Below are 20,766 nucleotides of genomic sequence, written 5' to 3' on the forward strand. Positions count from 1 at the left end.
AACAAACCTCTAGACTGTTAAGAACCACACCGCGCATTTTAGTTTGATTGGTCATGAGGGCGCAATGAGCGGCCCCTCCTCTGAATGTAGAGCCCTGGGTACATGGCAAATACCCGCAGGACCTGTTGCCGGGGTAAATATGGCTGATAGGATGCTCGGTGGTTTGCTGTGTATCTATCTTCTTGGCAGCGTGTGGCGGATCGCTTTTTGGGGCAAAATGGTGAATGTGACCTGAATGCGGATTGTTGTCGAGTAGAAAAGCACGGCAAACGCACTTTTTCACCAGGCATCGATTGCATTTCCAGTTGCTTTTCGCAGCGTTAGTCATCGCGTCAGCGGTCTGCCGCGGTGGCCCGACTGCCGTTTGTCTATTAGTTGGTGTCGCGCGGCGCGCAAACGCCACTCTTCCATTTTACAACACGTAACGACGCGACGCCGCTTTCGAGGGATTTCTTTCTACGGCTGGCCGGTCGGTTGGTCGGACGGACGGACACTCATTAGTGCATTTGCGCCAGAACTTCCAGCAGACGGCTGAGATCGGCGGAGGGCGCCCGCTTGTTGCATCGACGTTCGAGTGCATTTCTGGACATTTTTCTCTCGCATCTCGGCTTTTTCGTGCACGAGCTATGATGACATTAGGTGGATAGATAGATCGAGAGAGAGAGAGGGCGAGAGAGAGAGAACGAGAGAGAGAGAGGGAGTGCGCGCGAGAGGAGCGCGTCTTGCAGCAAAGGAGCGTCATTTATGCATGCATGCTTATTGAGTTTGGGGATTGTGCGTTCGTTGAAGGAGAATGCAGCAGCCCAGCAGTGACCGGGGCTAATTCCGGTTCCTCAGCGGCTGGTGTTTCCCCGTCACCAAGTGCATGGGGAAAGCAGCACACGCAGATGGCATGGACTCTTGCGCAAGCCCATTCGCACTCAGTCCCCCAGCACCTTCTGCCCCGAGAGCACTGCAGCAGCGCCACCGGCCGCCCCTGAGCCACAGCAGACGGCATGAGGAGGCTTGATCCCGTGCATTTCTCCATGCTCGTCATCGGGGTCTCCTTCGCCTGCTACGCCCCGAGTTTGGATTCGCTGCAGGACCAGGCTTACCGCTCGGCCGTGGTGATCGAAGGCAAGGTGAGCTCGCTGCCCGAGAACGTCTCCGTGGAGCCCTACAGTGTGAATGTCACAGTGCTGTACGTGTGGCCGGTGAACAGCGGCGGACTGAAGCGCGAGCAGCTCGTCACCGTCGGGGAATTCGGCTCCGAGGCTCCGTGCGTGGCGGTGGAGAAGCACCACACATACATCTTTTTCATGGACCCTACCGAGGAGCCTTTAGTATTCAAAGCGTCTTTTGCTCCTCTGGACAGCACCGAGAAGACCCTCAAGAAAGATGTGGAGAGCGTATTGTGTAAAGACTGCGGTAAGTTTATTCGCCTTGTGTGTGTGTGTGTGTGTGTGTGTGTGTATGTGTGTGTGTGTGTCTGTAGGTGATGCTGCTCGGGGCTCTTCATTGTTAACACGTAACGCGGGGCTGATCCTCGCAGAGCAGATCAACGCTTTTGCGTTTTGCTACATAGAGGAGAACGGGAACGCTTATGTTTGGGCGTCTCTGCAGTATTGTTCTAATCACCGTTAAACATTTAGCTGTACACACACACATAAGCAGAGAATGGCACTGACCACATATATGGCAAGCCGTTTTGTCAGTGTATACCTTTAAACCAACGACAAGCAATTCTTAGTGATTAATAATGCCTTAATTCTTTAGATATAATCTTATAGCCAACAACATCTTTCAAGCTTTGCCCTGGCTTTTTTGCATGCTTATTCTTTTGTTACTAGTAACATTTTATTCTTTGTTTTTTTTGTGAGGATCTATGATTTAGATTTCAAGTTTTCGCTTCCAATTGGGATTGAAAAAAAGGATAACGGTATTTTTCAATGTGTTTGTTTCCCGTAACATGTACTCTCGCTATAAAAGTATGCTTACTACATGTAGTAAACGTAAAAACAATAGGTTTACACTTGAAAATAAAGTAAAATACAAATTTGATTGTATATTTCTAAACTATTAAGGAACATTTTAGCCTAAGTAGCAATTCTCACTATTAATAGTAGCTTATTACCTCTCGATTATTAATATATTGGCTGTTTATTAGTATTTAAAGTACATATTCTGCATTTATTTTGTATTCTACATCCCTAAACCTACCCAATATCTAAACCCTAACTACTACTTTAGTAATAAGCATCAAATTAGGAGTTTGGGGCAAAAGGTTTATTAATAAAGTGACATTTGCAATATCAAATAAAACACTAAATTAATCATGACATTATGAAGTAGTGTTTTTTATCATATTAAAATTGCACAACTGAATACAGTATTCATTAGGCAAGTATTTAGTGAAGGCAAAAATTAACCCCGATTAATCACATCCAAACTAAAAGTTTGTTTTGACATATTTTAAGTGTGTCAACTGTGTATATTTATTATATAAATACACACATGCATGCATTTAATTGAGAAAATGTTTATTTATATTTAAATACAGTAAAAAATATATAAATTTAAATATCTATAACAAAATAGTTTTGTTTCTGTTTCTATTTCTTTTGTGTTTATTAGTAATTACAGATCAGAATAAGTATAGTGTTTCATTTTTACATTGAATATATTGGTTACACTGAATGACAACAAATCATTTCACCTATATTTGCCATTTTCTGTTCACAAATATTATTTGAAACATTAATGTACTCTTTAATTAGCATGCATTAGCATTATTTCTAATAATTAGCATTATTTCTATTAATATAAATTCTAATTTAATTTATTAAAATGTCATTTTGTCAGCAAATGAATTATTTATTAGGTTGATGTTCATATCTAAACCTCAGATCATATACAAACCAATGGGGAAAAATATGCAGCATGCATAAAGTAATAAGTGTATTGTTTCTAAGTACTATATTATTATGAATATTAATGCATTTTACTTGTAATGCACTTTTTTAAAAACTCAAAGCGCTAAATTTAAAATGACATTAGAATAATGGTATAAAATATGAACTGTTAGTTTAAATGTTGAAGTGGTTTGCCACAACCATTAGCTTGACATGCATTAAATTACCAATTATTCCTTCTCTCAGGCAACCAAGTTCAATCAATATAAAGCAATGTACATGAATCTTCGGCCTAAGAGTCGCCCGTGTTGTATTGTGATTCCTGCAGACTTCTCAGGGATGTTGTAAGCAGACGTTTGGTGGTGAAAGCATCTGGAATCTCTTGGATATTGGAATATATAAGCTCAGTGGCTCAGAAACGTGTGTAAAATATTGCGAGTTGGCTTTCGGTTGGCACCGAGCAGGAACCCATATGATGGGAAACTGTAAATTTGCTGGCTGTGGTTGGCTACAGGGTTTGGTGGCAGAGACAGGCCCCTACAGAAAGGGATTCCCATTCAAATGCAGATAAGCTCCAGCTCCAGTCCTTCCCTATTGTAATGGGTCAGAGCCTGCAATGACATCTACGTGATTTAATTTGACACCGTTTTTTATTTAATGATGTTTTCATTGTATTATATTTACATTTTATGAATGGGAAATGAGAATGGTCTTGGTGTGCTTTATCAGAGTGAGATTTATTTTAAGAAATAGTGGCCTTTTTGTGCTGGGATATGTTTAATTGGTGCATACTGAATAAATAACAGTACATAAGTTTTATAAATGACCTTCAGATTAACTGTGGTCAGTGTTAGGTGTATTTAAAGTAACTAGTTACAGTAAATAACCTAATTTTCTGCCAAAAAAAGTGAGGGATTAGTTTTAAATTTCAGGAATATACTTGCCTAAAATACTATCAACAGAGGCTCTTTCTGAAAACGCAGCCCTATATACATTTCTGGAGATCGCAAATTATGTAGCCTGAGCTACGTATGGCTGCATTTCATTTTTAAACTGAATGCTACATGGTGGTACGACACCATTCCTTTTCACGCTTATCAGCTGACCGCTTGCCTCCAAATGGACGGCTTTTCCGCTGTTACCAGTTTGTCCAGTAGCTAACCACGTACATCGTAGGATTTGAGATGCAGCGCAGAGTTGACCATGACGAGTTCGAGTCTGATTCCAGAAAACAGGCAAGACAAAAACAAAAGACAAACTATAAAAAAAACAAAGAAATTAAAGGGTGAGAATGTGGTCAAAAATAAAAATGAAGTAAATTTTTTTTTTAAATCAGGCAATTTACTTTAAGAAATAGTGGTATTTTTTGTGCTGGGATATGTTTATCCTACATTATTACTAATTCAAAAAAAAAAAGGCTGCTTTTCTTTTTCTGGATTGCTTTTTTAAACACTATCGGTTGGGTTTAGGGAAGGAGGAGGGTGGGTAAGTTAAACAGTCAGTCAGTTGACAGCGGCCTCTGATGAATTTACGCAAGAAGAGCAAACATGAATAGCACTCTCGTGAGAAATTTGAGATCTCAAGAAGCGACATACCGACCTCTGGCGGATTCACAAAAACAAAGACTGCAAATAAACAAAAAAACAAAACAAAAAAAAACGTAGCTCCTGGGATGTATTTGGTACTCTCCAGAAATGTAATCAGAAAAAAAGCCTTGGTTGAATACTATGCATAAATTCAATAGTTCTGGATGAATCAATTCAGAGAAGCAAAGTAAATGTTATATATATTTCTGTTACATTATATTTAGGTAAAATTTGTCAGATAAGCACAAATGCTTAAGAAACAATTAATCGAGTAGGAAATTAAAGTCAGTAAAGTATAATGTGTAAAAATTAGTGTTGACATTTTGTATTTTGATTTCATTTAAGTGTTAATTTTGTTTAAATAATCTGAAAGGCCATCAAATTGAAAAGATTAAGAGTTTGATTTGTATTCTGCATTGAGATTTATATGAATTTTAAGTAGTATTGAGCCATGTAATTAAATTACTTATTGAGTAAGTTACTTTTCAGATCAATTAACGGTCTTTCCACTCCCCCTTAAAGCTGGTGTGTGGTGAGCTCACTGTCGCCATTGTCCTGTGGCTGCAGTCACATCCTCCAAGTGGATGCTGCACACTGCTGCTGGTGTGGAAAGACCCCCCTCATGACTATGAAGCACTTAGGGTGTACACATTAAATGTGCTATTTAAATACACATTACATTACATAATAAGAAAATAATGGAAATACAGTTTTAGTGCATATTTGAAAATTTGTTTAAATGATATCGCAGATGCTAGTTCAAAGTCATTAGCGGCCGCTCATCAATACACTCCTGAGAGGAGCCTTACCATGGACAGTTCTTTTGGAATCTGCCTCTAAGCTTCTGTGGTAGTTAAATGTGAAATATAATACATTTTGTATATATATATATATATATATATATATATATACACACACAATTGAATTATTTAATTTTTATCCCCCTGAATTATTAGCCCCCCGTTTATTTAATGGAGAGCAGATTTTTTCAACACATTTCTAAACATAATAGTTTAAATAACTCATTTTTAATAACTGATTTTTCATTTTCTCTTTGCCATGATGACAGTACACAAATTTTTACTAGATATTTTTCAAGACACTTCTATACAGCTTAAAGAGACATTTAAAGGCTTAACTAGGTTAATTAGGTTAACTAGGCAGGTTAGGCTAATTAGGCAAGCTTTTGTATAACTTAACCCTTTAATAGCTTAAAGGGGCTAACAATTTTGTCTTTAAAAGATTCTTAAAAAATTTAAAACTCTAGTCTAGCTGAAATAAAAAAAACAAGACTTTCTCCTGAAGAAAAAAAAATATTATCAGACATACTGTGAAAATTTTCTTGTTCTGTTAAACATCATTTGGGAAATGTTAAAAAAGTTTTAAAAATTCAAAGCGTGGCTTATAATTCTGACTTAAAGTGTATATATAATCTAAAAAAAATGGTTACTACCTATTTAAATACTATGTAAATACCCATTCAGTAAGATATTACATTATGAAAGCAAAAAAATATAAGCACAAAAAAAAGCACTTTTGAAACCCTATCAAACACTTTAATTCTAAATATAATAATTCTGACTTCAACTGTGTGTGTGTGTATATTGTGTGTATAATATATATATATATATATATATATATATATATATATATATATATATATATATATATATATATATATATATATATATATATATATACATACATACATACAAAGTTAACTTTATATAAACTGAATGATATGCCAACAAAATGCAGTTATTTGTCTTTGGACTGATTTGCTTAGCATCTGTAATTAAATGTTAGGCGTAATTAGTAATACTGTTTTGAATTAACTTACCCAACACTGACTGGGGTTGAAATTAGGATTATTTCATAGTGCTCAGTTAGAATCAGAGTAATAGTAGAATTGATTTTTTTTTTTTTTTTATCTTTTGGGTGATTTCCACTACATTTGACATATCATCAGAAATTATGAGTTTTCGTTGGAATTACTCCCTCCTCATCCAGAGACAGAGCCTTAAGTGATCTCTCTCTCTCTCTCTCTCTTTAATTCCTCTGTGTCTTTTCTTTTAGTCTAATGGCGTATTATTGAATTAGTAATAATGTAGGATAAAATTATATTACAGGGACTTTCTGTTTCTTCCCGTCTTGTTCTTTCCAGACAGTCCTGGTGGAGATTTAGAAAATACTGTATATCTGGGACACATACACAAAGGTCTTATATGGACATGTCAGAATTAAATGCAAGTGTATTTGTTATATAATGTGATGCATGCTGAAGTCGAAATATATACTGTATATAAGTAGTTTTTGGTAATGCTTTAGTTTATGTACTAATTCATACTATTAACTTGTGGCTTATTATTTGCCTATTATTACAGACTGTAAAAAATTATATGATCAATAAGTCATGACAACATATGTTTTAATTCATTGTAACTCAAGTTAATCATGGTCTAACTTCATTTTTTAAGTTACGCAAGCTGTTTAAGGTCAGGTTAACATAATATAAGTTCAATGGACTCATACGATTAATTTGATTCAGCTTAAAAATTTAAGGCATACAGTATTTTTTACAGTGCAGTATTAGCTGTTTATTAGTACTTATGAAGCAAATATTCTGTATTATCTTTTAATAAAGGCATGTAGAATATGTGCTTTAAGTACTAATAAACAGCTAATATTTAAAAAAACAGGCAAGTTGGTTAAGTTTAAGTATTAAGGATCCTTTATCCCAATACCTAGCAACTTCCTTAATAAGTGCTAATAAGCATCAAATTAAGAGTTTATTGAGGCAAGCACCATAGTTAATGGTTTATTCATAGTGAGAATTGTACAATAAAATAAAGGGTGACCGAATAAATCTTACAGTACACAGATTTATTATATTTTAAATGCTGAAAACCTGACATATGAGGAAAACGTGTGGAAAGTATAAAAACACATAGTTGTTATTTTTTAATTAGATACTTTTAATGTCAACAAATGATTTTTAGTGAAATCGCAGTGAAATGCATATTTTTATTTTTTTTGCTCAGGAAAAAAAATGTTAAACAGAACACAGAATTTTTGTAATTTATTGAATACTATTAAAATATTATTTTAGATTAAGATGATGATTTATAGTTTTCAAAATGATAAGTGGTATAAAACATTTCTGTGCTGAGAAAGTGATGTTCGTTGTGGTGGGACTGTCTCACTGTGCCGATATGAATGAGTTTGACTTGTGAATGAACGGAAAGTGCCGTTTGTTTACTCCAAAAATATTGAGGGGGGAAAGGACTGTCATGATAAATACTGTTTACAGATTATTTAGCCGGTTAAAGCAGTAAAAGCACTGATTCTTAAAGGAACAGTTCAGCTGAAAATGAATATTTGCTGGTAACTTAAACAAGCGGTGACTTTATTTCTTCTAGTAGAACATTAACCCCCGGTTTCACAAACAAGGTTTAAGGCTAGTCAAGATGAAATTGCATGTTTGAGCTGTATGAACTCAAAATAACTTGCGGTGAGATGTCTTAAAATATGTCAGTGTCATATTTTATCACCAGGTGCACACCAGTAGTATATTTTTCTGAGGCCATTTTTATAAATGTGGCTTAAATAGCCTAATTTAACTAAGGCCTAGTCCTGGCTTAATCTAAGCCCTGTTTGTGAAACTGGGCCAAAAGGATTTTAGATTAAACAGTTGGTTCATACATGACTCATATAATGCAAGCCATTGCCAAAAGCACTTGGAGAGTATGTATGTAGGCATGTCTTTGTATGTTAGATTATTATTAGACAAAATAAGGTCACACTTTATTTTGATGGTCTGTTTGTTGAATTAAGTTACATGGCATCTACATGCCAACTAATTCTCATTAGGTTATAAGTAGACTGCTAGGTTGGGGTTACTGTAAATTGATAGGTACTTGCAAAGTTTCTTATAGTCATTTAAATGTCTGTTGAATGTCTGTAAACAAGTTAAAGTAATTTAAAAGTAACAAAAAAAAAATGGTCGGATTACATTACCTAAAAGTTACTAAATACCGTTGTTATTTATTATTTTTTTTTACAAAGTAATTTGTAATTTAGAAATGGACTGTTTTATACCCAACTCTGCATATGTGCTGACACAAAGTTGTAAAGTATGTAGTATGGTAATCAAAACAATATGTAAATAAGTAGGATTACGTTCACATGCGATAACGAATACACTTCCTAATAAAGATGGCTGAATCTAAATTGTAGCCCATTACAGATTACACCCTATGTAATGAAAACTGTTGAGTTCCAGCTGTATTTCGTCTGCATTTTCAACGGCATTAACCCTATAAATGCCAAAGCAAACACTAACTATAAACTATATATATAGATATAATGTGGTGTTTCTGTATTATGCAAAAAAAGAGTTAGAGGTTAAACTCAAGTTCAGATTAATGTAATCTTTACAGGTTATTTTACCCCAAGAATGAAAATGATGTTATTAATTACTCACCCTCATGTTGTTTCAATCCCGTGAGACTTTCATTCATCTTCCAAACACGAATGGAGATTTTTAGATGAAATCAGAGAGCTCACTTAATTTCCATCGACAACAAATGTTATGAGATGTTCAAAGCCTAGAAAAAGAACCAAAAAAACTTAATTGTCAATCGAAGTTAATATACGAAGCTCCAAGAACACTTTTATGCACCAAAAAACAAACAGTACATATCAAATCATAAGAATTTGTGCTATTCAAATTAGCCTCTTTTCTGGCAATACAAAAAATATTTACATTTCCTCATGAGATCAGGTTAGTATTCACCATTAGTAAACGCACATCCTAACCTGACATGTAAAATGTAGGTGAACAAAGTCATTTTGTTGAATGTTCAAACAGAAAGTGATGTCTCCTTTTAACATTTACAGGGATCTCTTTAAAGGGAAAACTTAATTTTGCCCTCAATCAAATCTATACCCAAAATGGATTATATTTCATATTCAACCACTACAGAATCTTACATCAGATTCCAAAAGAACTGTCCATGGTAAGGCTGCTCTCAGGAGGGTATGTGTTGGTTGAGCAGCCACTAATGAGTTTGAGCTAACATCTGCGATATTACTGGAACTAATTTTCACATATGCACTATATCCTTATAAATAAACAGCATTTGAACTCTATACAACTACATTCTTGCCTAAAACAGCTCTTAAAGATATAGTTCACCCAACAATCAAAATTCTGTCATAATTTACTGACACTTTACAACCTCTTTGAGGTTTTTATGCTGTTGAACACAAATTTAATCATTTTAAGTCTTTCCAATTTGAGAAACTATGCAATTAATCCAAACTATGCAACAGAAAGCTCACACTTCATGCAGTCGTAAACATGCCCTGTACATTTTACAGGGTTCACACTGGTGATGGGATAATCATGAAATATTATAAGCACTGTTGCAGACATTGAAAGTCAGTGAATGTTATATATTTTGTCAAAGTCATGGTGAATCAAGGATATTTTTGCATTTTAAATTTAACTTCGCATTATTTTCTAGCACATTGTTTCATGTGTTTTGTCTATTGTTATAATTAGCCTACTTTTTACTGCCATTTTATTCCTTTCCCACTTTTCAATTGGCAATCAAATGCAGTCTCCAGGCTACCTGTTAATATATGGTCTGTGGCTGCTTTTCTTTGTCTGTTAAGTGCTTTACCAGTACCTCCTGGATTTTGTATGAAAAATGTCTGTAAAATGTTCAGCCTAAAATGATTTTGTGGCAAATTTTCTGCAAATTAACAGCAATATTTGCTATTCTTGTGTTGTTTTGCTGTGAATATACACACACATTTGCACATAGTTCTTCATTACTTTTTTGACCTTATAAACCACTGGCCCCTGTTATTTAAATAAAGGGAACACTATTGAGAGAAACAAAGAGAGAACGTGTTCATCTCAACCATAAAAATCCTACTACTTATTTGATACACAAATTTCTCAAATTAAGTAAACAATGCTATAAAATCTCTTAATAACAATAACATTAGAAAGGTCATGTAAAAATGTCAAATTTTTTATTTTTATGCTTTGGCTGAATGTGCATTTCAATAATGTCACAACACATCTAAAGTGGGTAACACACCTGACACAGTGTCTTACCTACACGTGACAATTTGGCTGTCTGCACCAAATGCAATGCAAACTGGGAAGTGGATTAAACGTAACAAGGCTGTAAATAAAGCTCAATGTATTTTACAAACCTACCATTTCATGTCAATAGACTTATCTTTGGCTTATAAATTGTTAGTAGCCAAAGGTATATATTTTGGGTTGCCTGTTTATGTTTCTTAAAATTCACAAAATGCCACAGACGGTTTAGGCTAAAGCTAAAAATCTTCTTCAGGTCATGAAAAGTCATTGAAAGTCATGGAAAAGTGAGAAAATGTAAAATTTTGCTAAATGAGGAAAGCCTGGGATATGGATTAAAAGTATGTCTTTCACAAACGTATCGTTTCATGTCATTAGAGACTTATCTTAGGATTATACTGTATATTGTTAGTAGCCAAAGGTAAATATTTTGTGTTGCCTGTTTATGTGTTTTTACGAATTCACGAATCACCACAGATGGTTTAGTCCAGGGGTTTTCAAAGTGTGAGGCGCGCCTCCCCTGGGGGGCGCCAGAGCATGTCAGGGGAGGCGCGGGAAAAAATATTATATAGAGAAACATTTTTCACCCAGAAGGCCATAGCTGTGAATTCGCTTCTGTTTGGCAAGCCCGCCAATACAGGTATATGCCTGCTAATACAATGGATCGGTTTCTGAGACCCCCCTATTCAAAGCCTTCAAGTTCAGGGCTTAAACCAAAAAGACGACGATATGATGATCAGTATTTCAGTTTAGGATTTACGTGGACAGGACCAGCTGATGAACCAAGACCTTTATGTGTGGTTTGTCAAGATATTTTGGCTAATGACAGCATGAGACCCGCTAAACTTCGGCGACACCTTGAATCCAAGCATGATGAGGTAGCGGGAAAACCTCCAGAACTTTTTGTGTGTGTGTGTGTGTGTGTGTGTGTGTGTGTGTGTGCGCGTGCGTGTGTGCGCGTGCGTGTGTGCGCGTGCATGTTTGGGAGGAGGGGGGCGCCAATGGATAAGTTGTGTCAAAAGGGAGGCCCACTGTCTTAAACTTTGAAAAACCCTGGTTTAAGCCAAAGCTAAAACTCTTCTTTAGGTCATGGAAAGTCAGTAAAAGTACTGAGAAATCAGGAAATTTTACGTTTTTCTAAATGACGGAACCCTGGGATGTGGATTAAAAGTAATAGTTCTGTCAATAATGCTCAATGTCTTTTTACAAACCTATCATTTTACGTTTGTAGACATATCCTTGACTATATTGTTAGTAGCCAAAGGTAAATATTGTTTGTTGCCTGTTTATTTCATTTCATTTTTCCTTTGGCTTAGTCCCTTTATACATCAGGGGTTGCCACAGCGGAATGAACCGCCAACTAATCCAGTATATGTTTTACTCAGCGGATGCCCTTCCAGCTGGAACTCAGTACTGGAAATTGCATGTTCATGCTTCTTAAAATTAACAATCGCCACAGTTTAAACTAAAGCTAAAAATCTTCATAGAAAAGTGAGGATTTTAACATTTGGCTAAATGAGGGAAGCCTGGATGTGGATTAAAAGTAATAATGCTGTAAATAAAGCTCAATGTCTTTCACAAACCTATTGTTTCAAGTCAATACACTTATCTTTCTTATATATTGTTAGTAGCCAAAGGTATATATTTTGTGTTGCCTGCTTATGTTTTTTACAATTCATGAATCACCACAGACGGTTTAAGCTTAAAATCTTCTTTAGGTCATAGAAAGTCAGTAAAAGTCATGGAAAAATTGGGAAATTTAACAGTTGGCTTAATGAGGGAAGCCTGGGATGTGGGTTTAAAGTAGTAATGCTGTAAAAAAATGCTCAATGTCTTTCACAAACCTATCGTTTCATGTCAGTACACTTATTTTTGTATTGTTAGTAGCCAAAAGTATATTTTGTGTCGCCTGTTTATGTTTTTTACAATTCAAAAATCACCACAGGCGGTTTAAACTAAAGCTAATAGCTAACAATATTCCTTAGCTCATTAAAGTCAGTAAAGATCATTGAAAAGTGAGAAAATTTAGCATTTGGCTAAATGTGGGAAACCTGGGATATGGATTAAAGGTAATAAGGCTGTAAATGATGCTCGTTTCATGTGAATAGACTTATCTTTGGCTTATGTATTGTTATTAGCCGAAGGCACAGTATTTGTATTGGCTGTTTGTTTTTTACAATTCACGAATCACCACAGAAAGTTTTAGCAAAAGCTAAAAATCTTCTTTAGGTCATGGAAAGTCAGTAAAAGTCATGGAGGAAAAACAAATTGGGAAATTTAACATTTGTCTAATTGAGGGAAGCCTGGAATGTGGATAAAACTAAACAATGCTGTAAATAAAGCTTAATGTCTTTCACAAACCTATCGTTTCATGTCAACAGACTTATCTTTGGCTTATATATTGTTAGTAGCCAAAGGTATATTTTGTGTTGCCTGCATACATTTCTTACAATTCACAAATCACCATAGGCTGTTATGGCTAAAGCTGACAGCTAAAAATCTTCCTTTTGTCATGGAAAGTCAGTTAACATTATGGAAAAATCAGGAAATTTAACATTTGGCAAGAAATTGATGTGGATTAAACAAAATAATGCTGTATATAATGCTCAATGTCTTTCACAAAATTATTTCACCTCAATGTACTCCTGTGTTGTTATTAGCAAACATGTTGTGTTGCCTGTTTTACAATTCACAAATCGCCACAGACGGTTTAAGCTAAAGCTAAAAATCTTCTTTAACATACTAACTGAACAAAAAAAGTCACCTCCATCTCAGATAGCCGGAGGCTGAGTAAATTAAAAGCAAATTATAGGTGAACTATCCCTTTAATCTCCTCTTGCAGGAAAGCGACGAGTGTGTAACGGCCTGTCAGATGGAGTGTTTGCTGTTTGTTAGAGATGAAATGAGAGCAGTCTTGATCCACAGAGACTTGTGTTCTCAGAAACACCATCCAGCTCTGTGACTGAAACACAGGGCAGATGTAAAAACAGACATGGTGTGAGTGAACATCTAGTCCAGTGTGACTGATCAGAGTGACCATACCTTGAACCCAGCAGCAAAGAAGCCAGAGGAGACACACATTCGGTGGTAGTTTGAATGGGATGGAGTGTGTGCGTGTGTGTATTTCTGTGCATGTCAGTGCTGATGAGAGAACGAGCGAGCGAGCGAGAGATCTGGAGCTTGTATGAATTATGCAGGCTGCAGTCTAGAGTGCAGAGTTTTAGCTGACCGTGTTTCTTTTTTCTCTCTCTCTCATTTGCCTCTGATTTATATTTCACAGTAACTTCACCATGTGCTCTTTCAAACTAGCAGAGAACAGAAAAGCCGAGGGCGGTCGACGCGGCGTGCTCGTGCCAGATAAAACGCAGCTTGTATCAAAGACGCTCAAATATGAATAGAAAAAAAAAATAATGAACTCATTGTTTTGTGTATGTATACTCACAACACTACTGCAGTGTGTTTTAAACATTCCCGCAGAAGCCCTGAAGACATCAGGCACGTCACGGAAACAGCTCCACCTCCTGGTCGGATTATGGTAATGCGGGCAAATCTCCAAACCAAAATACAGGCGACTATTGGTGATTTCTAATCTGACACGCGGATGGTATATGCTGCGAAGTTGTTTTAAAAAAGAAACAGAGCTTCATAAGGAGCTTATAGAGACTGTGGATGTCCTTTAAGCTGCGGAAGGACAGTGAAGTTTACCCAGTATCTGAATTATTGAAGAGCACTTAGTTTATCCTCGGTCCCTCGACGCACACCCACAAACCTCGTCCGGTGGTTTAAACTTGGTACACGCCACGGATGGTAACTACGTAAACATTGACGTCAGTTGTCATAATTTTTGTATACTTTTCTTTTTTTTTTTTTTTATAATCATACTGGATAGGGGGATTTTAGTGACGTTAAACACTTTCTGTTTGGGTCAGGTGGTAGAGAGTTTTATTTAAATGTTAGTTTGTTCATGTCAGTTGTAATACCAACAATAAAATGAAATAAAAAAATAAAATGAAAAATATTGCATGTAAAAACAAGTTTTAAATTTATTTATTAGTATTTGGCTTGCCGCTCTTTTCAGAATTCAGTGCCTCATTATCTAAAAAAAAAAACGCCTTTTTTGTTTATTATATTTTAATGTAAATTTTGTGTATTTTAGAGTGAAAAAACATTTATTGGTACTTTACATTTGATTATTTTGCTTCATTTCATTTTAAATTATACTACCAACATTAAAATTTAATAATAAAAAACTATTTAAAAATTATATGACTTTCACAATAATTATTTTATATAGCAATCTTTTTCTTTAAGGAAATATCACATGATTAGCAGTGTGATATGTCTGTAAACAGGGCTTAATTTGTGCCAGAACACGCCAAACCCTGATCTAGCAACTCTAATATCTAATCCGTTACCTCATTTTACAGATCCCCCTCCTCATCCACCCTCCTCCCCATCCGCTGTTCACTTTCACTTTCTTCCGCGACTCCCTATCCCTCTTCACTTTTTCATCCGTGACAACCCCCCCGCTCTTCACTATTGTCCTCCGTCTGTGACACCCCTCTTATCTCCAACTTCTGCAGCAAGCAACATCACTAAAGCAGTGCAGACGGACCCACAATTCAGTTTGGCAAAGCTTGATGTCACTCGTTCAAAGTGAATGGTAATCGTTGACGCTGACACTCTGTGTGAACAGGGCGTTAGTGTTCCATCAGTGATGATATACAGCCATATCGCACTGCTATGAGTGTGATATTGCGTTTATACAACAATTTGGCGGCATAATTGTGTGTATTAAAAAAAATCAAACACAGGGAGAGTCTCAAATATCCTTTTGTAAGAGGAACTACTTTCTTCCGCCACTCATACACACCTGCAGCTGATGGTCAGAACAGCAGAAACTAACGTCCCTTTAGAGCTGGTATTTGAATGATTCTCCAGTTTAATGTCTAAAGTGATGACAAATCAGATGATTTTACTCACATTTTAAGATTAAAAGACTGAACAGCATGAAATGCCATCAGTCTACAAAGATTTCCTAGTATTTCTCTTTTGCAATCGAGAGATCACAATAACCCCATAACATGTGGTGGAACATTAACCGTCTTTGCTCTGCTCAGTAGGACAGGCTAATGACTGCCATCGCGCTAACCTCAGAAAGTATTGATATTTAAAATAGGCACTATTTTTTTTAAATAAACAGCATACATAGTTGCAATCTAAACAACTAGTCTCACCCAAAAAGGCCTTAAAAGTACATTATGTTGTCCAACAGCTGCAATATTTGTGAAACTGTAGTCCTCTGCTTGCCACTTATGTGGGCGTAGTAATACACAAGGGTAAGAGGCTGTACTAGTACTGATAATACTTTAATATTCAACTAGCGATGCAGTGGCACAGAGGGTAGCACAATCGCCTGACAGCAAGAAGGTCACTGGTTCAACCCTTGGGGGTTTCGAACCAGGGGTTTCCTTCGGGTGCTCTGGTTTCCCCCACAAGTCCAAAAACATGCAGTATAGTTGAATTGGGTATGCTAAAATTGACCGCAGCATGTGTGTGTATGGATGTTTGCCATTGATGGGTTGCAGCTGGAAGGGCATCCACTGCGTAAAACATATGCTGGATAAGTTGGCGAATTATTGCCAGATTAACAAAGGGACTAAGCTGAAAAGAAAATGAATGCATGAATCTCATGGCTATCAACCAATCAGATTCAAGAACCAGACAAAACTGTTATATAAATACATAAATGTATAAAGTATAAAAATAAAACTAAACGTTTTATTTGAAATTACCATACATTTTTTAGTATTTTGTATATTTATCATCTTTTAATAACAAAATAAAAAAAATGTCTGCAAAAATGCTTGTTATACAGTTAATAATTTTATTTAAATGTTATTTTCTCATTTAAACCATGTGTCACTTCAAATTATATCACCAACATGAAAATTGGATTTAAAATTAAAAGAAAAAGTCAATATAAATTGTGTAGCATCTTAATATGAGCCATCCTTTTTCATTAATGACAGAATATGTATAATTAAATTGGTATTTTGTCAATATAATTATATTTTCAGTGCATGAATATAAAGAAAATGTATATAAAAACAATGGAAAAATAATTATTTAGCATTTAAAAAAATTGCTATTTGCAATGGACATCTTATTTGAACAACAGACTATTATTTGCAAATGAAACAATAATTTTAGTTTTATTTATAACTAAATATTAGCATTTTGTACATTGTCCTTTTGTTTTAGTGACAGAAGTGACAGGAAAATCAGTGTGTCTCTCAGCTGTTTTTCAGGCAGAGAGACAAAAATCCAATGAATCTGTCAAAAATTCAACCCAAGCATGCATGAAATGAAAAAATAAAAAATAAATATATATATATATATATACACATACATTTTTACACAGTAGCACACTGCTGATATAACAAAACCTGGAGAATGATATGACAGAAAGAGAGAAAGAAAGGGAGTAGGATAGAGAAGTGATTGCGGTAAAGCGAGTTGAACAGGGGATGGAGGAAGGTACGCAAATGAGAGAGAAGCAGATGCAGTGCAGAGGGAGGAGGGAGAGTAAAAGAGAATAGCTTTCCCTTTCTGCTCTGCCTGCGAGCATCTCATCAACTATTCATCACTTACTGTGCACATCTCTCTCTCTCTCTCTCTCTCTCTCTCTCTCTCTCTTTCTCTCTCTCTCTCGTTCTCTCATTCACGCCATCCTCAGTTCAGAGAGATGTGTCAGGAATGTCTAATTGAAATGAACTGATAGAAACACATTGACTGAGGTAAGCAGGTCGAGCTCATTTCTAAGACAATTACACCGGAGTCTATTTCACACATGCTGCGGCTTTGTGTTTCTGCATTTGTTTATTATTAGGGATGGGTCATGATGTTCAGCCAATCAGTTAGGAAGATCTATATTTATACACACAGTGGAAATCAATAGTTGTTGTTTTTTTCAGAAATAATGGAATTATTATCTTTTTTCTGTGTTTTGTCTGTACAGTACTATTACTTATGTTTTTTAAAAATTACTTCAATAAAACACCAACATTAGAGAGCGGTACTGAACATAGCATGAAGAAAGACTAATATTTCTGAAGGTTACAGCACACATGACAAAGTCATAATCTTGTCATCAAGAATTTTCCAGAGATTTTCAATCAGGTTTATATCAGGGCTTTGGGTTGCCATTATTTTTTAATTTTTTCTACATCAATGAATTTACCTGTTTTGCAAAAATGCTAATTGATTTGATGTCAAAACCTTTGGCATCCACACATTAACCTCTTTCACACATACACCCTCTTCCGAAAAGTTACCAGCAATTTTCTGTAAAGGTCTGTATATGTGAAAAGGCCCTTTTTGAAAATACCGATAAATTGCTGGAAAGAGCGTGTTCAGGCTTAGAATGCGCTGACTTGACACGTCTGCTTCAGCCAATCAGAACATTCAGACGCATTTACATCCGAGCTGTTTATGAAAATAAAAGCCTTTAAATATTTTTCCAGACACATTTAGTGGCTAGATGTTAATCAGATAATGTTTTTATGTTCTTTCTTAATGCCAATTGTGTAAATAGTTATCAATAAAATGCTTATATGATAACCCGCTGTTTGTTTACCTTCACATGGAGCAGAGTTTGTATTGTAGTCAAATGTTTACAAATACAAGCATAGCCGTTTAGAGGCTAATTGCTGGTTAATGATGTCAGAATTCACCAGAATTTGGAATGGATGTGTGAATGGTCCTTTGCTGTAAATAAAATCTGAAATGTACTTGCCTGTGTGAACAGCACTTTTTTAATTGACCGGTAAAGTTGTTATGGAAATCTTCCGGATATTTGTCGTTATCACTGTGTGAAAGGGGCTATTGATGCCATTTTACCACCAAAATAACATCACAAAAATTATAATATAAGATTTATTTTTTATTTCAATAATTCTATTAAAAGGTACAAATTTACACAGAATTTTGTATCCCTACAATGTATGTAAACTGCTTTGTCAAAAGTACTGTAATCAATTTTTGGCGCCAATGTTGTGTCAGTTTGATGTATTTTTTTACATCAAGATAGGACAATTGATCAATCACATCACTTAGCATTTCTGACGTGTTTTTTAGGTTGTTTAGATATCAAGGTGCCCGCTGGGTCATTGTTATGTATGAAAATCTCTGGCTGTTTAAGTATTGAACACAGTAAAATATCTGCATGTTACCTAGGGAGCAATGTTAATTAGAATAAATGTTTGCATTCAGAAAACATCCCCAACTCATGACACTTCAACTCCACCTTTTTGCACACACTTTGGTTCAGTCTTTCTACAATTAAATGATCAAAATGTGGCAAACAAGACATAAAATACATTAAACTAGCTTTATTTACTAAAGTGAACTTTGGAGCAGTTATCTGTCCACACTATATGCTCCTTAGCAAAGCTTAGGTGATTCTTACTGCTATTGAGGGTTTGGTCACTGCAGGGCTTTCAGTCCAAATTTTTTCATAATATCGAGACATTGAATGTCAACAAACAGATCTTTGACCTGGTGGTTAACTTCAGCTACAGCCTTAAACTGATTGGCAATTGAGATTCCCTATTATCTATATGGTCTATTCATTCTGTTGTGGCCACCTCTGATAAATCAGGGACTAAGCCGAAGGCAAATGAATGAATGAATGAATTATCCATATGGCCTCTCAATTTTTTTGACTTTCATGGACGACCAGCCTTTTTTAGGGAGCTAAAGAACGAATGAATGAATGAATGAATGAATGAATGAATGAATGAATGAATGAATGAATGAGTGAGTGACAATGTAGGGATGCAATATTCTTGAATATGTATGTACTGTATGTATGATCGAGAGAATATTAGGGGTCAAAACTCGTCATAGTCTTCACAGAGGGTCTTGGAATTGCCAGATTTAAAATTTTAAAAACATCTCGTGTCAAACCAGAGGACACAGTTTACAGTGACAAAATGTTTTTAATTCCTGTTGATTTGTTTTTAGAAATATATGGATGAAAAAAGTGATTTGCATTTACTAAATAATCCACTTGCAAATTTAGGCCTGAAGTATTTATTAGTGATTTTTAGATTTTCTTTTTGATTTCTGAGAGTTATACTTCATTGAACTATGCTTGAGACAGTCACACCATACCAGCAGACACACAACATAAGATGTTAATATTAGGTTAGATTCAGATCACCAGCATCTAATGACAATGTTATTTTGACGGTGGAATTACCAACCTACACGTGACTTACATGCCGTTACATGGGTTCCCGGTTGCAAAAAGAGACCGGTTGCAATAGCAAACATGTTTTGTTGTGTGGTAGGATGCTGAATTTGTGTACACCACACTGCTTTTAATGCCAACCGCAGATGTCTTTGGCTAAAATGGAGCTGAATGGAGTGAGAACCTAATTAAAAATGCTCGACTCTGCAGTTCTCATTTTATATGAGCTACGTTCACGCTATGCTGAAACATACACGTTACTCATTTTTGATTGCAGCAAAGATTTCAGCAAAAGCAGTTAATTATGGTTAATTAAACTGCAGACACTGAATGCTAAGAATGAATTGTAAAAATGTACATTCACATACCCTGCCGTACAGGTGTAGTTCGCTGTCAGAATGCACTTTTTTGCTTGTTCAGGATTACCCAGGCCTTGTGCAGTTCCGTCTTCTTTCCTTGTCTTTGACTAGGCAGAACCTTGGGTTTTAGCACTACAAAGTTTTGAATCTAGTGAATCTGGTGAAAATTGTTGGTATCCAAAGACTTGTAGCCCTTTAACTTCTCTCTTGTACAATCACTTGGAGCTTCAATGAGATTGTATATTTGGGGCTAGATGCTTGGCCATTTCGTCTTTTCCAATATCCATTGAGAGGGTGCTATCGCAAATGGACCTGTCATACAAACGCCGCTCACTTTAACGTTAATTTTGCAGAATACCTGTGCTATTCACTGGGTGACAAGCTGTTATAATTCGCAGAAAGCTTTATGTAAATAATATATATATAATATGTAATCAATATAACTTAATTCTAAGACAACAACAAACTGTATCGCATCGAATGTCATTCCCTCGCTGTAAATGCTACTGCTCCCGTTTTTAATATGCGACCTCGCTGCGCACGCATCCTGAATGTT

General features: G+C 35.8%; 1 protein-coding gene and 1 long non-coding RNA gene across 6 annotated transcripts in view; one reads left to right on the top strand and one right to left on the bottom strand.

The window, feature by feature from the left end:
• The first annotated feature begins 767 nt into the window (after positions 1 to 767).
• The window catches only part of nrg2b (neuregulin 2b), a 166,490-nt gene continuing 146,491 nt past the window's right edge, over positions 768 to 20,766 (top strand). For all 5 annotated transcript variants that reach the window (XM_073921113.1, XM_009307712.5, XM_005157119.6 and 2 more), the window contains exon 1: positions 768 to 1,407. Coding sequence is in view for 3 of the 5 variants with exons in the window: in XM_009307712.5 (XP_009305987.2) it covers positions 996 to 1,407 (412 nt within the window). In the remaining 2 variants the exon portion in view is untranslated. The remainder of the gene's footprint in view (positions 1,408 to 20,766) is intronic.
• LOC141377680 (uncharacterized) lies at positions 6,391 to 14,354 on the bottom strand. Its single transcript, XR_012390210.1, has 3 exons — positions 14,301 to 14,354; positions 14,038 to 14,206; positions 6,391 to 9,084 (listed from the first exon to the last, which is right to left on the bottom strand). It is a non-coding gene; the product is annotated as an uncharacterized lncRNA (long non-coding RNA).

The sequence above is a fragment of the Danio rerio genome, chromosome 14 (genome assembly GCF_049306965.1).
Source record: "Danio rerio strain Tuebingen ecotype United States chromosome 14, GRCz12tu, whole genome shotgun sequence".
Taxonomy (NCBI): domain Eukaryota; kingdom Metazoa; phylum Chordata; class Actinopteri; order Cypriniformes; family Danionidae; genus Danio; species Danio rerio.